Here is a 26,089-nt window from a genome sequence, read left to right on the forward strand (position 1 = left end):
TATTCTTATGAGTCATTTTTACCACCATTACACTGTAATGCATTCATGATCATGAAATTGCCTATTGACTAAAATGGAAAAATGGGCCTAGCGCTTTACAGTGGAATACATTAGGCTAAATTCAATTTCAGTTTCACACAGTAATTAAAAACATGAAACAACAGTATGGGTGAACCAATGAAAATTGCCCGATAAATCAACTTAAACCTATTAAATATAGCAAGAAAAAACACAGTATTGCATACACTGGCCATTGGTTCAAGCTATACACTGTGAAACTAATAATTTGTTACGATGAACTGCACTCAGCCAGCAGCACTCCCATGGAAAACATCTGAAACTTTCACACACAATCAAATGTCTTGCCCTTGAAACTAACAGGATTTCTAGGTGAGTGCTTTTAGCGAGATTAAATAGCCTGACGCCAAATACATTTGCTCCATGAAAGACCGAATGCATGGGGGGAACCTGACAGTCAGGAGAGCAGAAAGAGAACAATATGTGCCACAAAGTGCACTGCGCTGTTGGCAATTTCATTATTAGGGAAGCTTTCACTGCGATAATCTGACAGCCCCTTCGGTACTTGTGTTGTGGCCTTTCCTGTAGCCTATTCCATTGTGAGTCCAGACAAGCTCAAACGTGTAACATAGGCTATGAATAAATAAAAGTGCTTAACAGTACACGGTCACTGTTTCTGCCCAACACACTAACCTATGACAGGACTACTGTAATTTGTGATTTATCCTATATTGCCCTCTGCTGGTGCACTAAGATAATAACAGGGCCTTGGTTTGGGATAAGACTGTGTTCATAGTGTAGCATCAGTGATGAAAAACATGGATGAAAAACAGTGACATCAAGCTAATAATGTGTAAGAAAATAAACAGCATGGGAACCTACTGGCTAACATTCATTTTTTTTTTTTAAATCAATGGCCTCTTTCAGATGTACACATCCAGGGACGGACCAGCAACCACTAAAACCAAGAGCATTAGTTAAAAATAGACTAAAAGTAATGTACAGGCCTACACGGTAGCCCATATGCCCTAGCCTAGACAATACCACGGTTATAGTTCATTTGACAGAAACCTGTTAGCTGTAGCCTATGAAGTTAAATAACATTAGGTTACTGGTTTCTGAAAATACCATATATCTGCACTTGCCACCAGATATTGTGCATTACTTCATTCCTTTATATCTTATGAATCATCCGGAATTGACATGAGTTCAAAGTCTCTCATTCATGATCTCATGCATGAACACATCAACTAAATCATAATTTAAGGTGGGTACATCATTCTGATTTATGATTTCTTAAGCATGATCATCATGATTACATGCATTTAAGGTTAATCACTCATGATTTCATCATGTTTGTGGCCCCTCAACTAAAGTGTGAACAATGGCATGTGGTTAGAGAACTGCACAAGTTGTGATCGAATTGGAGTTTGAGTAGTGATGACCACATGCTTGGCAGAAAAAGAAATCATCATGATCATTCTTAATAAATCAGAAATCATAATGATGTGCCCACCATATTTAATGCTTTAGTTGAAAAGCATTTGGTGATTTGGTGCTGCCAAATCTCCGCTTATCCTCTCTCTGGTCCGACAAGACCCGAGCCCCACAGAAATCAGCCCGAGCCCTGACCGATCCTGACACTGACAGCTTTTTAAAAGCCCGAACCCGTTTACAGCCCGACATGATTCAAATGTCCGCACGCACGCAGCTCTTTTGCCTTTTGTCAAGAATGAGTAACATTTGACATCATTTATTCATGACTAACGTAGCCTAGGCCACTTGGAAGTTGGAACAAAGAAATAAAATAGTCCAAGTTTGCGGGAACCCTCCCATACGCAGCCCCGACATTAAATAGTTCTTGCTCCAGCTTTTCAAACCCCTCGCCATTTACGATATTAAAAGGACTAATGTCTTTACAGCGAAAGCTGACACACTTCTTCTCCGTTACCATTTGTTTCACCTTTGCAGGGTTTGATTTTGTTGCTGTAGCCTACAAACGATGTGATCCTGATGGGCACTGACAGCTTTGATCAACATGCCTTATCAGCGACGAATTCCCTGTCGTTCTACAGAATGTTGCATCCTTTGGATTTTACATAACCACTGGCTCATTATTGTCATTATGCACATGATCAAAACTTTTCCACACCTCAGACTTTTCTTTCTTTGCCGGTGCAACTAAAACGCCAGTCACAAGAGGCCAGCCTCTGTTTCACCTCCTAAGCATCCATTTCTGCATCTTTCTCGCAGCTAACCGAAACGCATCACCTGACCGCTCATTTAGCCTACCGCGCAAGCCCGAGCCCGCGTGAAATGATAGAAATGAAGCTCTACAGTGAAGTGCCAAATTTGACAAGAAAACTGCCGAGACCTTGGTCGTTCCCAAGTGCATGGCGTCTCCGGCGATGGGAAGCTGCCAACACCCGATTGCGCAATATAAACATTCTCCGCCTTCTCCTTCTAATCGATATTAAACAAAATATTTTCAAAATGAAGGAATGAATTAGGCCTAGGGTTTAGGCTATTCCAACCGCAGAGAGGAGGGCGTCCATTTCACTCAACATTGGCAAAGTGTCCCAAAATACTTAGAATCAATAGGTGTTGGAAACGCTGACTAATGCGCATTTTATTTATGCGCATTACCACGGATGCACATCACTAATTCGCATAAGTTGGATGGAAACACGCTAAGTGAGAGTTGGCATAGTTGAGCAGATAGCAGTTGATACAGGTGCAAATCAGTTTAATTGGCTCTTTGAGGGGGCCTAGTTGAGCAGCTGGCAGTTGATACAGGTGCAAATCAGTTTAATTGGCCCTTTACAATGTCATAATGCTAATGCAAAGTCTATGGGGGAAACTAAGCTTGTTTTTTGTTAATATCTCAAAAAGTAACGTTTTAAAAAATGAAAAATACATTGCTCAAGTGTCCTTTTCAAGACACTACAAAGTTTGAACAAAGTTTCTACATTAAACGGTTGAAGCTGAATTAGACACAGACATTTTGGTAAGAAAAATAACTAGAAATGCAATTCCAAGGAATTACCAGTGCATGAAAATGCAAAACTTGTGATGTAAAATATCATGTATAGTTAAAACAGATAATGCAAAGATGGTTACTAACGTGTTACTAGAATAGACATGGTGTTTGCATAGTTTAATGAAAGTTGATAGTGTAAAAGTAGACAGTTTAAAAGTTTAATGCAGATAGTTTAAAAGTTGTTGATAGACGGATAATTTAATGAATGTTGATAAACACATAGTTTAATGAATATTGACAGACATAGTTTAACGAATTATGATAGACAGATAGGTTTATTGGATGTTGATACACATAGTTTAATGAATGTTGATAGTTTAAAAGTAGATTGTTTAAAAGTTGAATGTGAATAGTTTAAAAGTTGTTGATAGATTGACAGTTGTATATTGAGTAATGTATGTTATGTATGTAATATCTTAAAAAGTATAACGTTTACAAAAGCAAAGAAAGGACCCAGCACACCCAAAATACAGTTATTAGCCAGTCAGAGAGCAGGAACCAAATCACTTAGCACACACACTTCAGATTCAGTCTACAGTATCACAGATCCTTTGCACTTCACTATTGAAGAGATCATACTGGTCAGCATAGAAGTGATGAGAGCCATTGGGTATCACCTGTGGAGATGAAAGAGATGAACGATTTGTGAGATGAAATCATTTGTGAGATGACAGTTACGCACATACTGTACACGTGCACACACAGACATGCACGCAGTCAGACAGACAGACAGACAGACAGACAGACACATGCAGTGTTCTTTTTTTATATGTACCAGAAATGCACCAGACACACACACACACACACACACACACACACACACACACACACACACTGACCCATGTCTCCTATTTCAGTTCAGTCTGGTGCATTTCTGGTGGCATATAGTTTAACAATTATGATAGACAGATAGTATATGTACCAGAAATGCACCAGACACACACACACACACACACACACACACACACACACACACACACACACACACACACTGACCCATGTCTCCTATTTCAGTTCAGTCTGGTGCATTTCTGGTACATATAAAAAAAGAACACTGCATGTGTCTGTCTGTCTGACTGTCTGTCTGTCTGTCTGCGTGCATGTCTGTGTGTGCACGTGTACAGTATGTGCGTAACTGTCATCTCACAAATGATTTCATCTCACAAAAATCCTGTGGCAAGTGCAGCCTAAAAATCCTCCATTAGACAGATTGAGATTGAGAATACCCTAGAGCTAGCCTGGGTTTTCCCATGCTGCCTTACGCACGCAATTTTATTCACGCTGCTAGGCAGCCTGGATATATGGACTTTGTTTTCACCTCAACGAAGGAACCAATCACAGAACGGAGGGAGGGCAGCAAGACGATGACGACACACCAAAGCCGTTATGAGCTACGTACAGACGCATTTGATAGACATTCGTAGCGCCCAATAAACGGCTCTGGGCATTCATAAACCACGTTTCAAATACGAGAAAATGAATGCCTAGTTCCCAGACCCCATCTCAATGAGATGAGGTCTGACGTTAGCCAGGCTACCCTAGAGCTTTAAAGTCTCTACATTCTGCAGGGAAAAGTCAACCAGGCACAGACTAGTGGTAACATTCCCTCATCACAAGCATCTTTACAGACACATCTATTCTTGATACTGGAAGGAACTTGGCAGTTACCCTTTCCATGATGCTCCAATTAATTCATCGCCCTCATTTCTATTTTAGCTCTAAATGATTTCTGTGCTTGCTCATATAGCTCAGTCGCTTTGGTGCATTTCTCAGATTAGAATTTCAATTCTCAAAAGGTGCATATCATGAGACTTCTACGGTACATATAAAAAAGAACACTGCATATTTTCTCCAGAAGGATGTCTCCATGTTTTTACTTTCCTGTAAAGTACTGCTGTACAGTAAAGCAGTCTGGTCTCTCTTTCCGGTATGGCAATGAATGACATGGGCAGTATAGCAAAAGTATACAGGAAATATGGATCCTGTCTGGTCTCCAATTGATCTCCAACTGATACAATGTGTAACTTTCTACTGTTGAGATATGACATAGAAAATGTTTATATACAATGACAAATCCACTTTGTGGTGCCATTTATATGAATGGTTTCGAGAAATCCACTTACTGTTGTGCAAACATTCATTAATCATTTGGGAAACGTATCAGAGTGAACAAGATAAACGATATAATTCGCTATGCCATGCTCTGCTGTACTACCCTGTTTCCCTCCCACGCTCACTCACCATTAGCTGCGTGTGGCTCTGGCCCCTGATCTGGTACACAGTGTCCCTGTATGAGTTGCGCAACCAGGAGCGTCCTCCTAACAGCATGTTGAGGGGCATCGAGGGCCGGAGCAGGTGCACACGCTGAATCATGGGTCTCTGGGCCCAGGCCACAGTCTGGTTCATGGCCCTGAAGCCCACCTCCCCACTGGGACAGAGAGGGATATGAATGAAGGACAGAGTAGAGAGAAAGAGAGAGAGAGAAAAGAAAGAAAGAAAAACAGGAAGGGAGGGAGAGAGAAAGAGGGGTGGAGAAAGCACCCAGGGAAAGGATGGGGAAGAAAGGCATGGAGTGTGATGGTGTGACCATGTAAGTAAGTGGTAGAGAGAGGGAGGGAGGGAGAGAGAGAGAGAGAGAGATTGTTTACGCCAATTCTAGATTCTCCCTAAGTAGTCATTACTTTTTAACACATCAAAGTTTAATTGTGCAACATGTATTTCACACACTGAAGTATTGAAGGTATACAACTTTAACAATTAAATTCTGTAAGAAAATTATACAAAAATACCTTGGTTGCTGGGCATTACAGTGATAGACGTAATTAGTAACAGTATCGTCATCAAAAAGATCCTTAAATGTCCGCTTTAGGCCACGACGAAACGATACCAAACCTGGTCCTACATATAGAAATACAAAGACAGTGAAATAATGAGAAGATAAACAGCACAAGAGAAACACGTAGAAGTATACAGAATACATCTAACATTTGTCTAGTTCCTGCCTAGTCTCCCACTGTGTCATTTTCATTTGAACAAGTGCAAATCAGAGATGCAAATGTCACACAGGTCAAAATGAGCAGGGATTCACGCGCAAGGGAGGAAGTCACATAGACAGATTTACATCCCACCTGCACAGACAATGTATTTCACCTTTGTACATAAAGCACCTCGTTAATATGGTACAACACCCTAATTGATTATTTACTAGGTGGGTGAGTCAATAAAACCAATGACAATGATTTCAGTGTGCCTCATGCCAAGTTGGACATAATAATAGAAGTCAAAAGAAAAAGAGAACATAGAGGTGAGAATGAAAGTGTAAACTACAGCATCTTTGAGGCACACCTGAGCTCATTGTTGTGTTACTGTCAGCATGCAACAGATAATGCAAATGATAGTGACACTTCAATTCAGGCATTCCAAACCATGGTTGCTAGTTGATGGTTGCTTCAGAACACCTTTTTAAGGATCAGATTGGGTTACACTTGTTCAGTCCATTAATCCATGGCTCTCCCCCTCTCTTGCTCAACATCTCTTTCTCCCTATTTCACGCACACACACACGCACACACACACACACACACACACACATACACACACACATACACACACACTCACCCAAAGGTCCTGCTGCTCTGATGATACCCAGTAGATTGAAGTGACTGAACAATGAGGTGATGGGCTGGAACCACGGCTCGGGGAAACCCCACGGGTCCACCAGGATGAGGTGGGCCACTCTGTGGAAGGGACACCACTTTAAACATGGCACTACTGAATTAACACCATTAAAGGGGAATTCTGTCATTTTACAAACTAAGCCCTATTGCTAGATATGTTTAGGTAGTTTCATTAGGGACAAAAACAACGAGCATCTGTTTAGTATTAAGATAGCTAGTGAGGGGGCATATGGGCATACCTCCACAGGGATCATGTTGGCTGGCGCTTATTGACATGTTGAGCCTTGATGATAACCAGCTGCTCCCTTATGAAAGCATTGCCAATATTAGGGGGCTAGCTAGTCTAAAACGGAACTGCTTTACAATGGGTTTTTGTAATTAAAGTTATTTTACTTAGCAGACGCTTTTGTCCAAAGCGCCTCACTGTCTCACTGACTGAATGCAAATAAAGATGTTTCCATTGATTAATTAAAAAGGGTATGAATAATTTTGGACATGCCATTTTTCATAAAAAATTCAAAAAAAGATAAAAACTATTTTTTTTTTTTTATTCCATGTTTCTACCACATTGTCTTACAACCTTTTGGCAATGTCATTTTCAGTCAGAACAAACATATTGGTCAAGAGAAAATCAACATTGCATCAATATTTGCCAGGGGTATGAATAATTTTGTTCTTAACTGTATATGTAAGTCACTTTGGTTAAGAAGTGTCTGCTAAATGTAATGTAATGCAAAATAGTAATAATGAAACAAAATAATGAATTAATGAATTAAGTGTAAACTGAACAGATAAGTCTTTAGACACCTCTTGAAAGATCCAAAACTAACACTAGGCAACTTATTCCACCAACTAGGAACCACTGAGGAAAAGAGTCTTAAATTTGATCTCCTAATGTTTATGGATGGTTGATGAACTGCTTAATGATATGAAAAACTGGATGGCAAGGAACTACAACTAAATGAAAATAAAACTGAAATAACCATATCTGGGCCTCCTAGCTCAGTTTCAGACCTAGGTAATGCACTTGCACCCCTGTCTACAAATGTTCTCAGTTTAGTTAAAAGTTGTGGGGTGGACAGGTGGACAAGGTTTAAATTAATCTTGGTTTAGGCCTAATCAAGGATTTGTAGATCTAGGTTTAAATTAAATTCAAGCTATGTTGCACCACTTCATTTTAAGCATGGGTTAACAAATCCACGATTAAAACCTTAACCTGTGATTAAAATATTGACAGGTGGGTTGCGTTTTAACCTGCACCAAACTTTAAACCTAGTTTAAAGATAATCACTGCCATGTTTAATTGCGCACATGATTTCTCGATTTTCTTCAATCCATCTACTGTAATATGAATCCCTAACGGAAATTTAAATCTGAGTTTAAAGCAGTTGAGCAACAGGATTGAAGTTAATCCAGGTTTATGTGAACATTTAAACCAAGATTAAAAGGATGGTTTAAATGTAAACCTGATTATCTTTAAACTAGGTTTAAAGTTTGGTACAACTGGGTTAATGGATAAACCTTAATTTAATCCAGGTTACAACTTAATCCTTGTTGGTCAGGGCTGCCACTCCCCAGAGAGTGGCGGCAGAGCGCGTCGGGCCCCAAGTATCTGGCGGGGGCCCCCAAAAATGAAGGTTGCTAAAAAATGGCCTTAGTTTTTGAGATACCTCCACCCGAGGAAGAACAAAACACAACCATGTTTTTTATATCTTTGATATGTCTAGTTTATGAAATGGATTGTTGTATAAAATTTGTTAAATGCACAGCTAGTTTTTTGGATGGTATTGAATCCTCCCCAAAACCGGAAATTGTGAAAATTCAGGATTCTGCAACAAGGACATTATTTGCTTTGTCACATTTATCTTTGGAAATAATAAATAGAAACTCATCAAATTTGAACTGTATGTCCACAGGTAGTTGGTCCATAAAAAGAAGTGATAAATTAACCATTTTTTATGAGTATGTAGCAAATACATACCCTTCAACATGGAATGTAGGCGGACATTGAAAAGGTAATAAAACATATGACATAACCATGTATATGTTTGTCATTTTAAAAATAAAGACATATCATAATCACTATTGTGTAATTTACAAATACTAGATGCTTTTATCAGTTCATAGGAACAAGTTGATTGACAATTCAGTTGACCCTCTGGTGTCACTAGCTGCCAATAAACACCCCGTGCCCCCAGCATTGTGCAGTTAAAAATACAATAGGGTCCTATGGGTGTAAATAAGGACAAATACAGTATAATGCTGGTAAATGTGTACATTTAAAGAGAAACTATGAAGTATTGAGAAACTATGAAGTATTGGCAATTTCCTCACTGTTTTCTCGTTTTTTGCATCTTTTTCGCTGGCTCTGTCATGACGAATGTCTGAGAAACTCCATTGCTACCTTGTTCTAGCCGGTGCCTGGCGTACATGTGTATTTAAATGCAGTAAAGCAATTTGTTACACTTGTTATACTTCCTGACACTGAGGTCGGCCCAAAGTGCAAGGGGGGAAGCGAGACGGCCACCATTCAACCCGAAAAAAAAGTCATATAACCATTCCAATGACTCCAAAACTGTTAATTGAAGGTAAATTAAGCTAAAAAATTATTTAATGTGCGCACTGGGCTATTCTATGGAATTACAAATGATACAAGTTATTATTTTATGCATTGTCACCAGAGCCCTGGAGAGAGATATCTGTAAGGCTCTGGTATTAGTTCAGTATTAGTTCAGTCTGTCATCAGTGAAGTTGACTGCTAACACCCTCACAAAAAAGACAGGGGCATCTTAAAGAAGAAAAAGTTAAGATCTCTTTTTTCCAACGTTACATATTAGGCCTACACTTTTAATTCAAATGGATTCCAAATACCATCCAAAAAAACTAGTTGTGCAGTAAAATAATTTTATACAACAATACATTTCATAAACTAAACATATCAAAGATATAAAAAATATGGTTGTGTTTTGTTCTACCTTGGGTGGAGGTATTTCAAAAATTTATATAAGGCCTTTTGGGGGCTTTGTTTCCTGTACATAAATAGGCCATTCAGGGCTCTACACTAACATTTTTTTTCAGGAGCACTTGTGCGCCCAAGATAAAAAATTTAGGAGCACAGACAAAAATTTGGGCGCACAGTCAGTTCTGTACTTAATTTACACATAATCTAACATTATACTGCAGCTAACAGTTAAAACATGCCAGTGCACCAATTGCGAATATTAAGAATGACTGACAACATTTAGGCTACAGGAAACAGGATTTTAAAGATCAGTGCCTACTTTATTTTCAGTCTGTTCTATTATCCTACATTTTGTTAATGTAAAATAATATAATACCATATTTGCATTTAGCCTGTATATCAAGTATCCTGCCAAATGTAGGCTAATTTATTTATTTGTGAATCCATCTAGCTAAATCAAATATGCCCATGGTGACCTATCTGACTGCATACTGCCTAATACTACTACTAAAACAGTACATTTTCTCTTCCACAAAACCCAACATAGGCTAATCAAGGATATATGTTTTATACTTTTAGTTTTTATTTGAAATATCTGCATTGATGGGGAAAGTAGGCAAACGTTCGTTTTGCACTTCAGCTTGTATTCGGTGTAAACAAACAAGCATGTGTGGAAGCCTGGAGTTGTAGCGTTCTACCTTTGAATAAAATGGGAGTATTACGGGAGGCTACTTTTGTGCCGGTTCGCTACAGCTATATTTTGCATATTGTAGCCAATACGTCAACTGGGCTAAAAGGCATGTTAGGTTACCTTTCCTTCTCTCACTGCATTCTCAGAATCTCATCCTGTTCCTCCTATATCCAATGAATTCGGTGGATAGAAGAACTAATTTCTTCAATCTTTGCATCTTGGCTGGCTAGTCTAACTTTCCGCTTTTTCTGCGCGCTCTTGGATTTGATAGATGCGACTACTAGCGAGTCACAACGCGTAACTGCTAACGTTGATGGGAGGTGTAGTTTTTATGCTGAATTCGCGACGTGATTCTATGGTTTGCACCAGTAATGTTTCTCGATGTTGCGGTGTATTTTGTAGACAAACATTGACATGGTTAGAAGTCATTCGCACCAGTGCGCCTAAATATTTTTTTGCACTCGCACGGCATCATTTTTACTCGCATGTGCGAGTGAAATGGGCGCACTGTAGAGCCCTGCCATTTGGCCCTGGACTAATAGGGTATTCTATTTGTCCATTCTATTGGCTCCATTCTACAATATCCCTACCATGAACTTAAACCACATATACACCAGATTTCAAAAACTGAATTTATCTTAGGGGGTTAGTAACTTCATGAGCTAAAAAAAGTGATTTCGCTACCACCCCTGCACTGCTATCGTGATTTTTGTAGTACTAGGGGCGAATACCTTGCCAGAAATCACTATGAGACTTTGTCCGCCCAGATGATACCGATGGCCCAAATTTGGGGCCTTGGCTAATAGACTATATATGGTGTTAGATATTTCAACGTATCCTCCTAGACTGTTAAGAAAGCCTTCATGTGATTAAGGCTTTGTGTTTGACCCTCACCTGTCGGGGTAGCGTATGGCGTATGAGGTGACCAGGTAGCCCCCCAGACTGTGCCCGAGCAGGATCATGAGTTCCACGCCCATCGCCTGCCTCCACTGCTCAATGGAGGTCACCCATTGGTCCTCAGCCTGCTCGGCATCCCTGGGGAAGTCTGGGCGCGAGCTGCGGCCAAATCCCAGCAGGTCGAAAGCGTGGACAGTCCGCGAGCAGCTCAACGGGTCCAGGTTAAGGATCCACAGGCCCATACCACCACCGAAGCCATGCACCATCACCAGAGGGATTTTGGAGGCTGGAAGAGAAAGCGAGAGAGCGAGAGAGTGAGAGAGAGAGAGAAAGAGTGTGTGAGAAAGAGGATCACAAGTGATGTTAGATTATATACCAGACAACAGGTTAAGGAAAGGCCAGCAATTAAGAATATTATGCTATTGAGACAACAACACATTTTTTGTGGCTGGGTTTTAGTAGATGGGATTCGTCATTACCCTCCACAAAATGGGACAGTCAAGGAGATCAAAGAAACAAATGAGGTCAGATAAGAATCAGAGAGAGAGAGAGAATTGGCTCACCTTGCTCACCTTGATGGGCGGTGATAGTGAGGGTCCTTATTTGGTTGTTGTCAGGGAGGGTCACAAAGCGGGAAGCAGAGGCATTATGCAAGCCTTAACAACAGGAAAATGAACATTATTACATCATTTAAAGGAGAATTCCGGTGTGATATTGACCTAAAGTGTATCGAAACATGATACCGAGTGTGAACGTATGTCTCATAGCCCATCTCGGCTTGTCCCCTGCACTCCAAAATCTGGCGCTAGTTAGCCGATGCTACCAACATCTTTTTCAATAGTGGTGCTTCGGCATCGGGCTAGCCATGCAAATAAATCACTGTTTTACACCCATTTACGAGGCTCAATGTATCTCCACACTTCATTGGTAACTTCCGAGGGCCCTGACATTTAAAACGAGACATTGAGAACTTTGAAAAAGCACTGGTAGTTTACTTACAAGACGATTTATACAGACAGTATCTTCACGAAGTTTAGTGTTTGCAGCCATCTTGAATTTAGTCACGATAAGTCGAGCAACGAGTAAGAATGAACACCTATGATAAGGGATCAGATTCCAAAAATAATTCAGTGGAAATGCATGGATTCCAGTTGCTGCTACTGGAAGAAACTGGAATCCATGCATTTCCACTGAATTATTTTTGGAATCTGATCCCTTATCATACCTGTTCATTCTTACTCGTTGCTCGACTTATCGTGACTAAATTCAAGATGGCTGCAAACGTTAAACTTCGTGAAGATACTGTCTGTATAAATCGTCTTGTAAGTAAACTACCAGTGCTTTTTCAAAGTTCTCAATGTCTCGTTTTAAATGTCAGGGCCCTAGGAAGTCTACCAATGAAGTGTGGAGATACATTGAGCCTCGTAAATGGGTGTAAAACAGTGATTTATTTGCATGGCTAGCCCGATGCCGAAGCACCACTACTGAAAAAGTTGTTGGTAGCATCGGCTAACTAGCGCCAGATTTTGGAGTGCAGGGGACAAGTCGAGATGGGCTATGAGACATACGTTCACACTCGGTATCATGTTTCAATACACTTTAGGTCAATATCACACCGGAATTCTCCTTTAAGTTGGAACCACAGAGGTACCAAGTCATCATTTAATTCTACATATCACTCAGTCAGTTTTTTGAGTTGCTTGCTACACAGCAGCTACCCTGCTGCTACACAGACAAATGGCACTTCTTTTTAACAGCAGTGATGAGACATAGCCAAGAGGTTTTAGAGAAACTTTGTGTTATGTCTCCCACATATTTCTTGGCTGTGAGACAGCATTGTGCTGAAATTAATCTCTCACAAGACACTGAGCTATGGAAGTGGCCGCAAAAGAGAGAACCTCACGGGCAAGGATTCTGGACTCAGCAGTCTCCAGAAGGGCCATGGACGTTGGCCTCCAGGCCCAGTTCTCGTTGGCATCCCTTAAAAAAAACAGTGAACAGGATGAGACCTATGGTGCAGTAGTGTTGACCATTGATAGCAAACACAAAAGGGGTTTGGAGTGCTGGTTATGTCAGCATAACCAGCACTCCAATGTCACATATGTCAGCAAATATCTTTCATTCTAACATGCACAACAAACTTCATTCTCAGTGTATAACTAATCATCACAGGCTGGCAAAGGTTAACCACCATTAAAAGACCACACCAGTTTGTTGACTGCCCAACTAGGAAAAACAGGACAATAGACCTCATGTATGCAAACGTGAGGGATGCTTACAGTGCCACCCCCCTTCTCCCACTGGGGAAGTCGGACCATAACATTCATCTTCAGCCAATGTACAAGCCAAAAGTTCAGAGGCTACCAGTTGCCACGCGCACCTTCAGGAAGTGGACACCAGAAGCGGATGAGGCTCTGAGAGACTGCTTTGAGTCCACTGACTGGAGTGTGCTACTGAATGGAGAGGACTTAGAGGAGGTCACACATTGCACTACTGACTATCTGAAGTTCTGTATGGACATTGTTGTTCCCACAAGGACTGTACGCTGCTATCCAAATAACAAGCCTTGGATAACCAGTAATGTCAAGACCCTTCTCAATAGGAAAAAGATGGCATTTAAAGAGGGGGACATGGCAGAGCTGAGGCGAGTACAGGGGGAACTCAAGAATAAGTTGAAAGAGGCTAAGGAGGACTACAGAAGGAAGATGGAACAGAAGTTGCAAGAAAACAACATGAAAGAGGTGTGGGACTGTATGAAGTCCATCACTGGCCTTAAGAAGAGCAGCAGCTCTGTGGAAGGACACCTGGACAGGGCGAACCAGCTGAACCACTTTTACAACAGGTTCGATTGCCCTGCACCAGCTCCAGGTACTGCTCTTGTTTGCGTGCCCGCCCTACCCCCACCTCCCAGTCTCCCAGTCTCTCCAGCTCTGCATCCCGGGGACATCCAATGATCTGAGCCCCCATCACCCCACGCCCTGCCCCCGCCTGATGCATCCTTGCCTGTGCCTGTTGAGGTGTCCAAGACTCTGACAGCCTTGACAGGGACATCAAGGAGGTGGTCATCATGCAGGCCTGTCGCTCTAACATCACGTGATGAAGACAATGGAGCGACTGGTCTTAGGTGTGCTCAGACCCCAGGTACGCCATGCACTAGACCCATTACAGTTTGCATACCAGGAGAAAGTGGGCGTGGACGATGCCATCACTTATCTTCTACACAGGACACATTCTCACCTAGACAAGGGGAAAAGTGCTGTAAGAATCATGTTCTTTGATTTCTCAAGTGTTTTTAACACCATCCAACCCCTCAGACTGGGAGACAAGCTCTTGCAGATGGGTCACCTGGTAACCTGGATTACAGATTACCTGACCGAGCGATCACAGTTCGTCAGACTGAAGAACTGTCTCTGACACTGTGACACTGTGATCAGCAGCACCGGAGCGCCACAGGGAACTGTGCTCTCTCCAGTCCTGTTCACCCTGTACACATCTGACTTTTGCTACAACACCGAGTCATGCCACATGCAGAAGTTTTCTGACGATACTGCAATTGTGGGGTGTATCAGGGACGAGCAAGAGGAGGAGTACAGGAACCTGGTGGAGGACTTTGTGCAGTGGTGCAAACTCAATGACCTTCATCTCAACACTTCAAAGACAAAGAGATGGTGGTGGATTTCCGCAGGTCTAATACCCGCTCTGCTACCAGTCTCCATTGATGGGGTCAATGTGGAGGTGGTAAGCACCTACAAGTATCTGGGTCTCCACCTGGACAATAAACTGGACTGGTGAGCCAACACTGACACACTCTACAAGAAAGAGCAGAGCAGGCTGTACTTCCTGAGGAGGCTGCGGTCCTTCAATGTGTGCAGCAAGCTCCTCAGGATGTTCTACCAGTCTGTTGTTACCAGCGTCCTCTTTTATGCAGTGGTATGCTGGGGAGTGACGTGTTGCCAGAACACCAACCGTATGGACCCCAGAGCGATAGCACCAAATCAATACGTCTTACAAGGCGAAAACGCAGAAAGGCTAGATTCAGCGCTAGCTATCAAGGTAATCTCTCTGATCTAGAAAATATGATTAGACAAATTAGGAAAGAAACTGACCAGGAATTGAATCGTAATGTTAAACCAATGACCTTGCAACCTACTCTTGAATTAAGTTCACCTGAAAGCGTGGAAGTGAATGAATGTATTGAAGCAGATGTTGAACAATGTGCAGGATTACTAAACCAGATCATCCTGACCTCAGAAATAGTTGATGATTATTGAATGTGAATAAAAGAATGGAAAATGAACCATAACTGCAAACAATGACCTCATAATAAATAGTAAAGTGCGATGAATGAAATGTATCATTACAAGTATTTTAGTAGCCTGACCTTGTAAAGTCTAGGGAATTATGCATGTAAAGAATTGTATGTCTCAAACTGTGAAATGGGTAAAGTGCCTTAAACTGTTGTATGTGAATGAATGTATTCAGATTGCATTGTGTGAAGAGTTAATGCCATAAGTGTTTGTAACCTGTAAGAATGTAACCGATCTCTCTTGATGACTGTAAAAGTGTATGTTGCTAAATGTAATGTGTCACATGGTTATAATTGCCATTGAATGTAAACTGTTTGTGTAACCTCTGGAAACTATCTGTAAACCTGAATGTAATGTATCATCTCCGAAATGTAACCCGGAGAAGTATGTTAATGCATGTCATCTTAAATTGTTGGTTAAGATCAGTGACTTCTAGAATGTATTAGCTATCGTGAGAATTTTCCCAGCTAACGTGAGAATATTCCCAGCCATCGTGGGAACTTCTAGAAGGTTCTAAACTGTCGTGGGAAAATAGGATTGATTTGTCTCAGGAATGTGTGGGGGAGGTTAAGTCCACCTAGTATAAATAGGGGTCGAACCAAATGATCGGGGCTGCTTCTTCTTTTTTCCTTCCTTCAACTCGTTGGGTTTTTGCTTTATGATGTCGCGTGCGGTTGTTAGAATTCGTCCTCCGAAATTCGTTGAGAAGCAAAGTGTTGGACGTCGTGCCAGGCTGAGTCGCGGACCGAAACTCCGTGGAACCTGTTGCAGATATCACACCTGCTACTCCGACAGAGAGTGACTGCAGAAGACAATCAGCTGACTTTTTCCCCTTTTTTGAGGACTTACCTTTTTCCTTATTCTCTTTTTCTCCATTTGTGGATTTACCATTTTTATTGTAATCTCTTCTCCATGTGTGGATTTACTATTTTCCTATTTTGTGGATTTACTCTTTTTATATTTTCTACAACATTGTAACCTGCAAGTGGATATTACGCCACATTTTGTTAACATCCCCAAAGTGCTGAAAAGTAAAGAACTCATTTAACCTTGGCATCCAATTCTTCAAGCAATATTTGTGTCTTTTCTTGGTTTTTCTACGAATTCCAGCAGGAGGGTAAGATAACTCGTTTCTTCTGTGGTTATTCATCTGCTCTGTCTAAGACTTGGGTTAGTTGGACTTGAGTACTGCTGGACGGTAACAAAATCTCCATCCTTATAAAACCTGAGCAAGAAGTAGCCTATAACCTGTGTCTCTAGATAAATTCTAGGGTCAAACATCTTCGCACGTTAGCCAACTGTTCGAGACCTAGGCGTAGTCGCTCCTTATTTCATAAACATCTCAATAAATCCACCACGGAAGCCTGATCAACTTCCAAGGGGGATATTTAAAATAGGAGTAATAGGTTATCCGCGCCGCAGAGGGAAGACGTGCGACTTCGCTCGACAGTAGGTCCCTGCTATCTACAATAACCTCAAGGGGGTATCGTGGGTCTTAACTGCCTAGGCCTGGGGTTACGTCTGAGAAACGGCTGACGTTGACTAGGTTCTGGGGGTTACCTGCAGGGGGCAACACAGGAGGAAGCACAAAGAAGAAGGATGCTGGGCGACTTGACAGGCTGGTAAGGAAAGCTGGCTCTGTAGTAGGAGCTGAACTGGAGTGAATCACTTCAATATCTGACAAAAGGACCCTGAACAAACTGATCAACATCTTGGACAATGAATGTCATCCACTCTACAGCAATATTAAAAAGCAAAAGAGCTTGATCAGCTGGAGACTTTGCTCACTGCCATGCACAAGTGAAAGGCTGAGGAAGTAATTTGTCCCCAGGGCCATTGAACTGTTCAATGCTTCACTAAAGGGAAGAGGAGAGATAGACTTCTCTGCATAGTCTGTCTGCCTCTCCACCCTCTCCATGTTTGAGTACTGACTGCCCACTACTGCTTTACTACTGTTGTACTACTGTCCACAGCCTAATGTTTTTACTACTGTTTTACTGCTACACTGTTTTTTATGCTATATTAGCACACATGACCAATTTGCTTCTGCTACAATACTGAATTACCTCAACCTATTCTTGCACTGACATAGTTTTTTATATTACCTTGTCTACATTATACTTTACTCTCTTATTTGTCCACATTATTTATGCTGGTCTCTAGACCTTATTCTTGCACTGTTGCACTTTTGGACTACTGTTGGACTACTTTTTGGACCTTCACCATGACACTCACTCTCTTGAACACCTCACCATGCACACAGAACTACAGGCCAGTCCCGGCCCTGTCACTGCAAGCATCTCATGCTTGATCATTGATTTTATTTAATTTATATAGTATATTAGTTTTTCTTATCTTCTACTGTCTCTATTGTACAGTGGAGTTTGGTTATATGTTTATACTTATACTTACCATTTCTGCTGTAAGTGCTTGTTGTGTGTGATGTCTGTATGCTACTGAGACCTTGAATTTCCCCTTGGGGATCAATAAAGTATCTATCAACCATCACATCAAATATCATTCCAGCCATACAGTTAACAGTTTCTGTGTCTGAATAACGGTAGCCTACCTTTGATGACACAAAAGGATGTTTGATTTACAGAAATACAATAACTAAGTAGGCTAGTCCAAATTATTTCCTGCACTTACCCGCATTCTATTTAGCCGGGCCTCGGTAATAGCCGGGGGCATGGTCGATTCAGACAAATAAAGGCCAGCCCCCAAATAAAAGCTAGGGTAATAAGTGCCTACCAGTAGGGCCATCAGTCCACGAGCACTAGAAGACATTGTGATACACTCAATTAGATAAAAGAGCTCTTTTTAATATTGCATATTGTTGGTTGGTTTAATACTGTTGGCAAAAGTTTTCAAATGTTTTATTAAAGAAAAAATGCAAATATACAAATGAAGATAAGACAAATGTGAAACAGTACGTCACAACTATACAAAATAAAGTTACAAGGTGCACAAAACAGAGGAAAAAGGGAAAAAAATGAAAAGAAGGAAAGGAAAAATCAATTATCTATAGGGGAAATTAACAAGCACTTTATTGTAATGTTTAAGCAATGTTATAGCTTTTTTATTATCCAATCTTTTAAAATGTCAAGAAAAGACTAAAATTCAGCACAAAATTGCTGTACATTTGGGGTGGCTAATGCAATTTTTTGCTTGTGTATGTGAAACCTCAAAATAACAAGATTACAAATGAATTCTAAGATTGTGTACTATGAAAATAAGGAAGACACTAAGACATCTTTCAAAGAAAGTTGAAGATCAGGGTATTTTCCAGAAAACAAGTGGCTCACAATGCCTGCCCATAACTTAGTTATTGGACTGTAAAACAAATGTGTCAAAGTTTCGCTATGACCTTTACAAAATGTACATACATCTACAGTATCACAATATTTAGAAATAAGAAAATGTACTGGATAAATTATGTGCAAGATTTTAAAGTGCACTTCTTTAACTTATGCAGTACTTAAAAGGAGTTAACCAGGATTTATGCCAGTTAATGGGCCCAATAATCACACCCCAGAAGAACTTCCCTCTAGGAGAGATTTTATTTCTTTCCTAAAGCATAACTCAAATATGTTTGTTACTGCACTTCTTGTCTGTAATTGGAACACCATTTAGTGAAACTGTAGGGAGTGCAATATTAATTGCATTATAACAAAGATGAATTTTAAGAAACTGTAACAACCCAGAAGGGATAGCCTTACCAACTTAAATTGTTTGAAAGGTAGAGGGAAACAATGTCGAGCCATAAATTGTTCATAAGACAACACATCCCCTTTGCCATCTAACAAGTCCACAACACAATTGATACCCTTTTCATACCAGTTCTGAAGAAAGATTTGTTCTTGCTGATGATCTTGAGAAAGGCACAGTGTGGGGAGAAATTGTGCAGGTAGCAAATTTTCCAAGATAGCAGTGCATGTTGGTGAAATTTGGACAACTTAATTGGAAGTTTGGGTATCGAGTAATCACATTGCAGCAGGAAATGTGTACCACCAACCATGCGACATTATGCAGAATATAGTTCCAAATAGTGAGAGGATTACACAAAAGTCTCTTAATCCAGTTCACTTTAAAGGTATAATTCAGATCAATAAAGTCCACTGCCTCAAGTCCACCCTATCCTTTACAATTAGTGATAATCCCTTTTTTGAGTTTAGGGACCGTTCGTTATTTATAAACGGGGTCCCCGGAGGGATTTTGAGCGCTTCAATCAAAAATTGCATGACCCTCCCCTGCCTGCAAGAAAATGATCAACGACCCTCCAGCATCCTTTTCAAAATAGACATGACCCTCCCCGGCCAATTGACGATACATTCCACCCACGCTATAAAGCGCTATGAAAATACATCGATTAAAGCTGTCGTTCTAAACTCACCCTCTGCTTTCTGATCTTACACATCACACTTCACCAAGATGGTGGCCATTTCAGTAGATTTACTCACTAACATTGTTGTGGAAACACAATAAGCATGGAAACTAAATGCACACTTCCTGCAACTGCATTAGCCTACTTGAAATAAGTTACTCCTCTAAGTATTCACATGAAATAAAACAATAAAACATTGAGACCATTCAACAAAGCACACTGGGTAATAACAAATTCAACACATGAACTTGTTGCTATGGACTCATCTCTAGGCTTCCTCAGTCATTGTAAAGTTGCCGAAGCTGAACATTATCCAAAACTCAATTTCTCAGACGAGCGTCAATTTGGGAGCTTGCTACACTCCTTCCTTCTCAATTGACTTGAAAAGGCCGTTTGCACAATTTCACAAATAATCACAGAGACCGAAAAATACCTAACATGCCAACTTTTTCTGGGTTTAGGCCTATCATTTTAACTTTTCCCCGCTGTCTTGCCGTTTTAATATTTTCCCGTAGAATATCCCATATTACTGTAATACTCTCATAACATTAGTCCTGCATTCTGTCCTGTCTCTGTGTTGTCCTGTTGTTACCCCTTGCCCTTCCAGAGAAACAGATTTATTCAAATCATCGTTTTGCTTGCTTGAATGCGAACTCAGAGTGATGTTAACCTACAGGCCTATTTAAGTTAACGACGTGGTTGTCGTGAGAGCACGATTCATAGGCGCTTGCAGTGTTCCGCCATAGGCTATGTCTACGTGCGCACCTGCCAGGCTAAGAGCCAAAGAAATCCCCCTGTATATTCACTCCAAGTTGGTCTACCATAAATTACCAACTCTACACTGTAGACCATAAACTGGCTATTTATATGACCAATGTATTTGTTAAACTTTATGAAGCAGAATTACGCACTGCTACTTGGAACGTAACACATTTTTGTTGGCAGGAGAGAGAATGACAGCGATTAACAAATTGCACTTGTTGCTGGTTACCAATAAATAGGGCCTACTATATATTTTTTTGCAAACAACAAAAACAGAAAGGATGGAGACAGCAAAGCTAGAGATGGGCAGGAACAAGGTCAATTGGTAGAAATGCTTGTCAAAACGTTAGGAGCTGGATGTGTGGATGAATGAAGCACGTATGCTTTATAAGCATGCACATTGTTTAAAGCTAGGCTAGGCTACACGGTAAACTACAAGCAAACCAAAGTTAAATTTAGCTTTTTTAGGGCTGGATAAAGTTGACCAAATGGATATAGGCTGTTAGGCGTGAATAAAGTAGGCTACTTTGTTGCTCCAACCCTTCCAACGTTAATGGGGACGGATGTTGACATTTTCCGTATTTTCATTGTTCAATGTTGACAGAGCTATGGAACGAAAGATAACGTTATATGGCGACAGAAATCAACAATCAAACAAGCCACTTTCATTTTTTGCCGTTTTCATTAATACAAAAGATGGGTGACCCCCCCTCCTAGACAAAAAAAAGTTAGGTGACCCTCCCCTCAACAAAGAATAAAACGACATGACCCTCCCCTATTTTCCTCCGGTGACCCCGTTTATAAATAACGAACGGTCCCTTAGCCATTCTGTTCTTCCAGATGAAATTAAAGAATAGCTTATTTATCTCTTTACAAACAGAATCATTGACAAAAATACAGAGAGAGTGATTAACAAAATGTGATAACCCTTCCTCGTCCACACATTCATAAAATAGTGCCATCCTGCTCTGTGGACTAACCTATAGCAATAAAAGAAAGCAAGTAATAGAAACACTGGTTTCAGTGTTAGGTCATTGTCACTTGTAGACCTATCCGACTTCCCTGAATCACTCTTTAGTGGGACGACACAGAAGTTGGCCTTTTTAAAGTCAGTCAGCAGCAGCTGAAACGTGCATAACAGCAGCCAAGTCAAACTATTTTAACGCCGATGAGGAGTTAGGAGACGCGGAGGTTGAGATATCGTTCCAAAACTCCGGTAATTTATTTTCTAAAGGATGTACAGGCTAAGGCACGGGCAGCAGGAGGTGTCCACTACGAAAAAACAAACTGATCACTAATAAATCACGGTCTCAATCACTCGTCATTCACACTCATCGGCCAACAACACAACGCAACACAACCCACTCGCAAGTAATCCACTTCTACTCTGACTAAACATACTAGACGTCTTAGAACCCCCTATTCTATTCCCTCCCCTTATCAATCGCTAACCTATCTGATTCTGAACCCCTAAATATTCCCCCCCGGACACCTCCCTCCAATCAAAACACATCAGAACACATTTTGACACATTCTATAACACAGGAGGTAGAGGGAGACACAAACACTCTCTCTCTCGCGCGCGCACACACACACACACACACACACACGCGCGCGCACACACCGGAAAAAACAGAAGACACGGGAAAGTCCAACACGGGGGCAAATAGCCTTGCCTCGGTGCTACACTATACTGGATTTACATGAGGGTAGCCTAGCAATTCTTCGGCAAAAACAAAAGAAAGACAAAAGTCCTAGAAGCACTGAGAGTAGGCTACCTGAGTCGTGCCTCACCTTCAAAGTTTTTCATATGCAGGAGTAGGCTACTGTAATGACTTGAGAGACACAAGCATAACATCAAATGAATCCACCAGTCACACACACACCTATCTACACAACCTAGACGTGTATCGGCTGAACAATTTCAAAATTTGTATTAGGTCACAGTTTTGATAAACTAGCCTACTTACTCAAATTCGGTCTCGTCTTGCATAGCAGCGTTCAATTACCCTGGAAATCCAGAGTTCTCGCGAGAGCACAATTTGAATTGTGCCCGCAAGATACTCTGGCCACGAGCAATGATCCAAATTTCTTCTATCTCTCGAGCGAGAGGGACCAATCAAATCGGTGTAGGCGGGACAAAGGCGAGCTACACTGATGACTGACACTGATGAATTGTTGTGATTGGTCGTGTGTGACGTGTGTGACAATGAATTGTTGTGACTGCGTGCAGTGAGAGTTTCAAATGCATGCTTGGTGCCGCCCCTCGAATTGGGCCATTTACATTACTCGTGGCCAGACCCTTAATCTGAAAGATTCCAGGGTCTGGTTTACCAGGCTAGCGTTCAATAGAAATGTGGTATAACATAATACTACGCCAAGCAACAATGAAGCTATTTCAACATTTCCCTAAAGGCCTATAAGATTCCATGACGGCAGTTTTAAATGTAGGGTGTAGGTAGGCTACGGTAGCCATTTAAACCTGCTTTACCTGTTAGGCAGCAACGCAGGGGCGTGCACAGGGCAGGGTTAAAGTCTCCATTTAAGTCCATTAAAGTCTCCATTTAATCCATTAAAGTGCCCCAGCGGGTGTGGTATGCCAGACTTTAAACGTATGTCAACATAGGGACCTGGCACTGCAGCATTCACTGTGTTGTCTGGAAATACATATTTTTATATATTATAATTATATATTATATTGTAACAAACTGCACAGTTTGTCTTAGAATGGTTTTATTGGTTACGCACCAAAACACACGAACGTCATTACACAGGCAAAACAAAGGAGGTAAATTAAACAAGCACGATACACAAACAGGGTAGTCACATACAATACACGGGGTAAACACATGAGGTACAACATAAAGAAAGACTATACCAGCTAACACATACATGACAAGGTAAACGCAAATACTCCATTAAAACCAACATCAACATTACACACACACACACATACACTGCACAGCATTATGGGAGCACAGTCATCAACAGCTAGGCTCAGATCATTACACAGCCCCCCCGAGACTTAGTCCATGTCCCCTTGACTCAAGTCTTACCCTACATCAGTCCATGAGCCTGGCTGGGACGCGACCCTGGCGTTGTGGGCGCCCCGCTGTCGCGGCGGTGACTTCCGGTGAAGGCTGCACGGTGACCGGTGTTAGAGCCACAGCTCCATTGTCACCAAGTTCCACAGAGTCAGTGTCAAAGTCTCCACGACCCTCAGCTGAGGCCAGGGGTCGATACGGGGCCAGTCGATCACGGTGGAGAGCCACAACTCTCCGACGCTTAATCAGTCTTACACGATAGACCACATCAGACAGCTTCTCTAAGACATCGCACGGTCCTACCAACTGACTAGTGAGTTTCGGGGAAATGCCTTTCTTTCTCTCCGGGCAGTACACCCAAACTTTATCGCCGGGCTGGAACTCCTGGCCGCGACAGCGCATATCGTAAGCTCGCTTTTGACGTATTCCAGCTTCACTCATAGCCTGCCTGGCCAACTCGTGTACTCCTTTCAGTCTCTCGCGTAGCTGCTTGTAGTATTCCAGCCCTGGCTTACCTCCAATCTCCGCTTCCGGAGGCGAACCGAACACCAAGTCCACTGGCGTGCGTAGCTCTCACCCGAACATCAGAGCTGCCGGTGTGCATTTCGTTGACTCTTGCACCGCTGTGCGATATGCCCAGAGCACCAGGGGCAAGTGTAAGTCCCAGTCCTTTTGTCGGCGGTCGGCCAATATGGCCAGCTGCACTGCTAGAGTCCGATTAAACCGTTCCACCAGCCCGTCGCTTTGTGGATGCAGAGGTGTCGTTCTCGTTTTCCGGATGCCCATGCGCTGGCAAACCTCAGCAAACACCTCTGCCTCGAAATTCCGCCCTTGGTCGCTGTGGAGCTCTTCCGGTGCCCCGAACCGGCAGAACATCTCAGTGACCAGTCTGTCCGCTGTCGTGTGGGCGCTCTGATCTGGCACCGCATACGCCTCCGGCCACTTAGTGAAATAGTCCATGGCCACGAGCACGTAGCGATTTCCCCGCTCTGTGACTGGCAGTGGGCCCATGACATTGACGGCTACCCGCTCCATGGGAGCCCCGACTGCGTATTGCTGCAGCGGAGCGTGCGAGCGTCGCGTGGGGCCCTTCTTCGCTGTGCAGGCGTCACAGCAGTGAACATGCAGTTCAACGTCCAGCCTGCATCCCGGCCAATAGAAGTGGCCTCTAGAATAGAAGAGTCTTTGCAATGCCGAAATGAGCCGCCCCCACTGCCCCATGCACATGTTCCAGTACACAGGCTCGTAATCCAGCAGGAACCAGCAACTGGAAAATGTCAGATTGCCTATCGGGAGCTCGCCAGTGTCTATACAACAGTCCTTGACGTGCTACTATTCCCGGCCACTGTGAATAAATCGCTTTGGTCTCTGGATCGAGTGCTGATACGTCAGTCCATGGCGGTCGCTGACCGGCTTCGATCCATGACCACACTCGGCCGAGCGTGGAGTCTTCCAATTGCGCCTTCCGGATCTCCTCCCTCGACATCACATCCACCGGCGACTGCGCGTCCGTGGCCCCAGCTGCCGCTCTGCAGTGCTGCGTTGTGGCGTTGGGCTGCGGTGCGTTGTCTCCGGTCTCTCGATCACTGTAGCTAGTAGCGGAAGGTGGCGAGACGACCTCGGGGTGCTGTTGGCGAGCGTTGACTCTCTCGCTGGCGTGAAGTTGGCGAGCGGTGGCTCTCTTGATGGCGCGGCGCTGGCGAGCGTTGAGTCTCTCGCTGGCGTGCTGCTGACGAGCGTTGGCTCCCTCAATGGCGTGCTGTTGGCGAGCATTGACCCTCTCGTTGGCGCGACGCTGGCTAGCGTTGAAAACAGCCACTCTCTCTCTCTCTGCCAGAGTTGATGCCGGTTGCCTCCAACCAGCGAGCCAGCTGGCCCTCTGGTTCTTTGAAGTTCAGCAGCCAGGTGAGCGACGCGTGGTCCGTTCTCAGCAGGAACCGTTTGCCGTAGAGGTAGGTTCGGAAATGGCGCACTGCCACCACCACAGCCAACAGTTCTCTGCGTGTCACGCAGTAATTCTTCTCCGCTCGGTCCAGTGAGCGGCTGAAGTATGCGACCACTTGCTCGCCCTGCTCGCCTGCTTGTGAGAGGACGGCGCCGACGCCCACGTCGCTGGCGTCAGTGTCCAGGATAAACGGCAGCCGAGGATCAGGGAAGGCGAGCACCTCCGCAGCCGCCGGAATGCCGCGTCGCACTCTCGTGTCCACTCGAAGAGCTGGCCTTTGTGCGTCAATCGATGCAGCGGGCTGGCGACTGTAGCAAAGTCCCGAATGAAGCGCCGGTAATATGACGCCAGGCCCAGGAAGCT

The 26,089-nt window shown here is 42.7% G+C and overlaps 1 protein-coding gene across 1 annotated transcript; it reads right to left on the reverse strand.

The window, feature by feature from the left end:
- Positions 1–3,160: 3,160 nt before the first annotated feature.
- Positions 3,161–23,222, reverse strand: LOC121685637 ((Lyso)-N-acylphosphatidylethanolamine lipase-like). The gene is made up of 10 exons (XM_042066255.1): positions 23,088–23,222; positions 22,708–22,743; positions 13,188–13,264; positions 11,857–11,940; positions 11,282–11,570; positions 6,676–6,794; positions 5,848–5,956; positions 5,300–5,486; positions 3,489–3,675; positions 3,161–3,280 (listed from the first exon to the last, which is right to left on the reverse strand). Exons 2-9 carry the CDS (start codon positions 22,728–22,730, stop codon positions 3,586–3,588), a joined length of 978 nt encoding a protein of 325 aa, XP_041922189.1. The 5' UTR covers positions 22,731–22,743; positions 23,088–23,222; the 3' UTR covers positions 3,161–3,280; positions 3,489–3,585.
- Positions 23,223–26,089: the final 2,867 nt, after the last annotated feature.

This window comes from Alosa sapidissima, chromosome 16, assembly GCF_018492685.1.
Source record: "Alosa sapidissima isolate fAloSap1 chromosome 16, fAloSap1.pri, whole genome shotgun sequence".
Lineage (NCBI taxonomy): Eukaryota > Metazoa > Chordata > Actinopteri > Clupeiformes > Clupeidae > Alosa > Alosa sapidissima.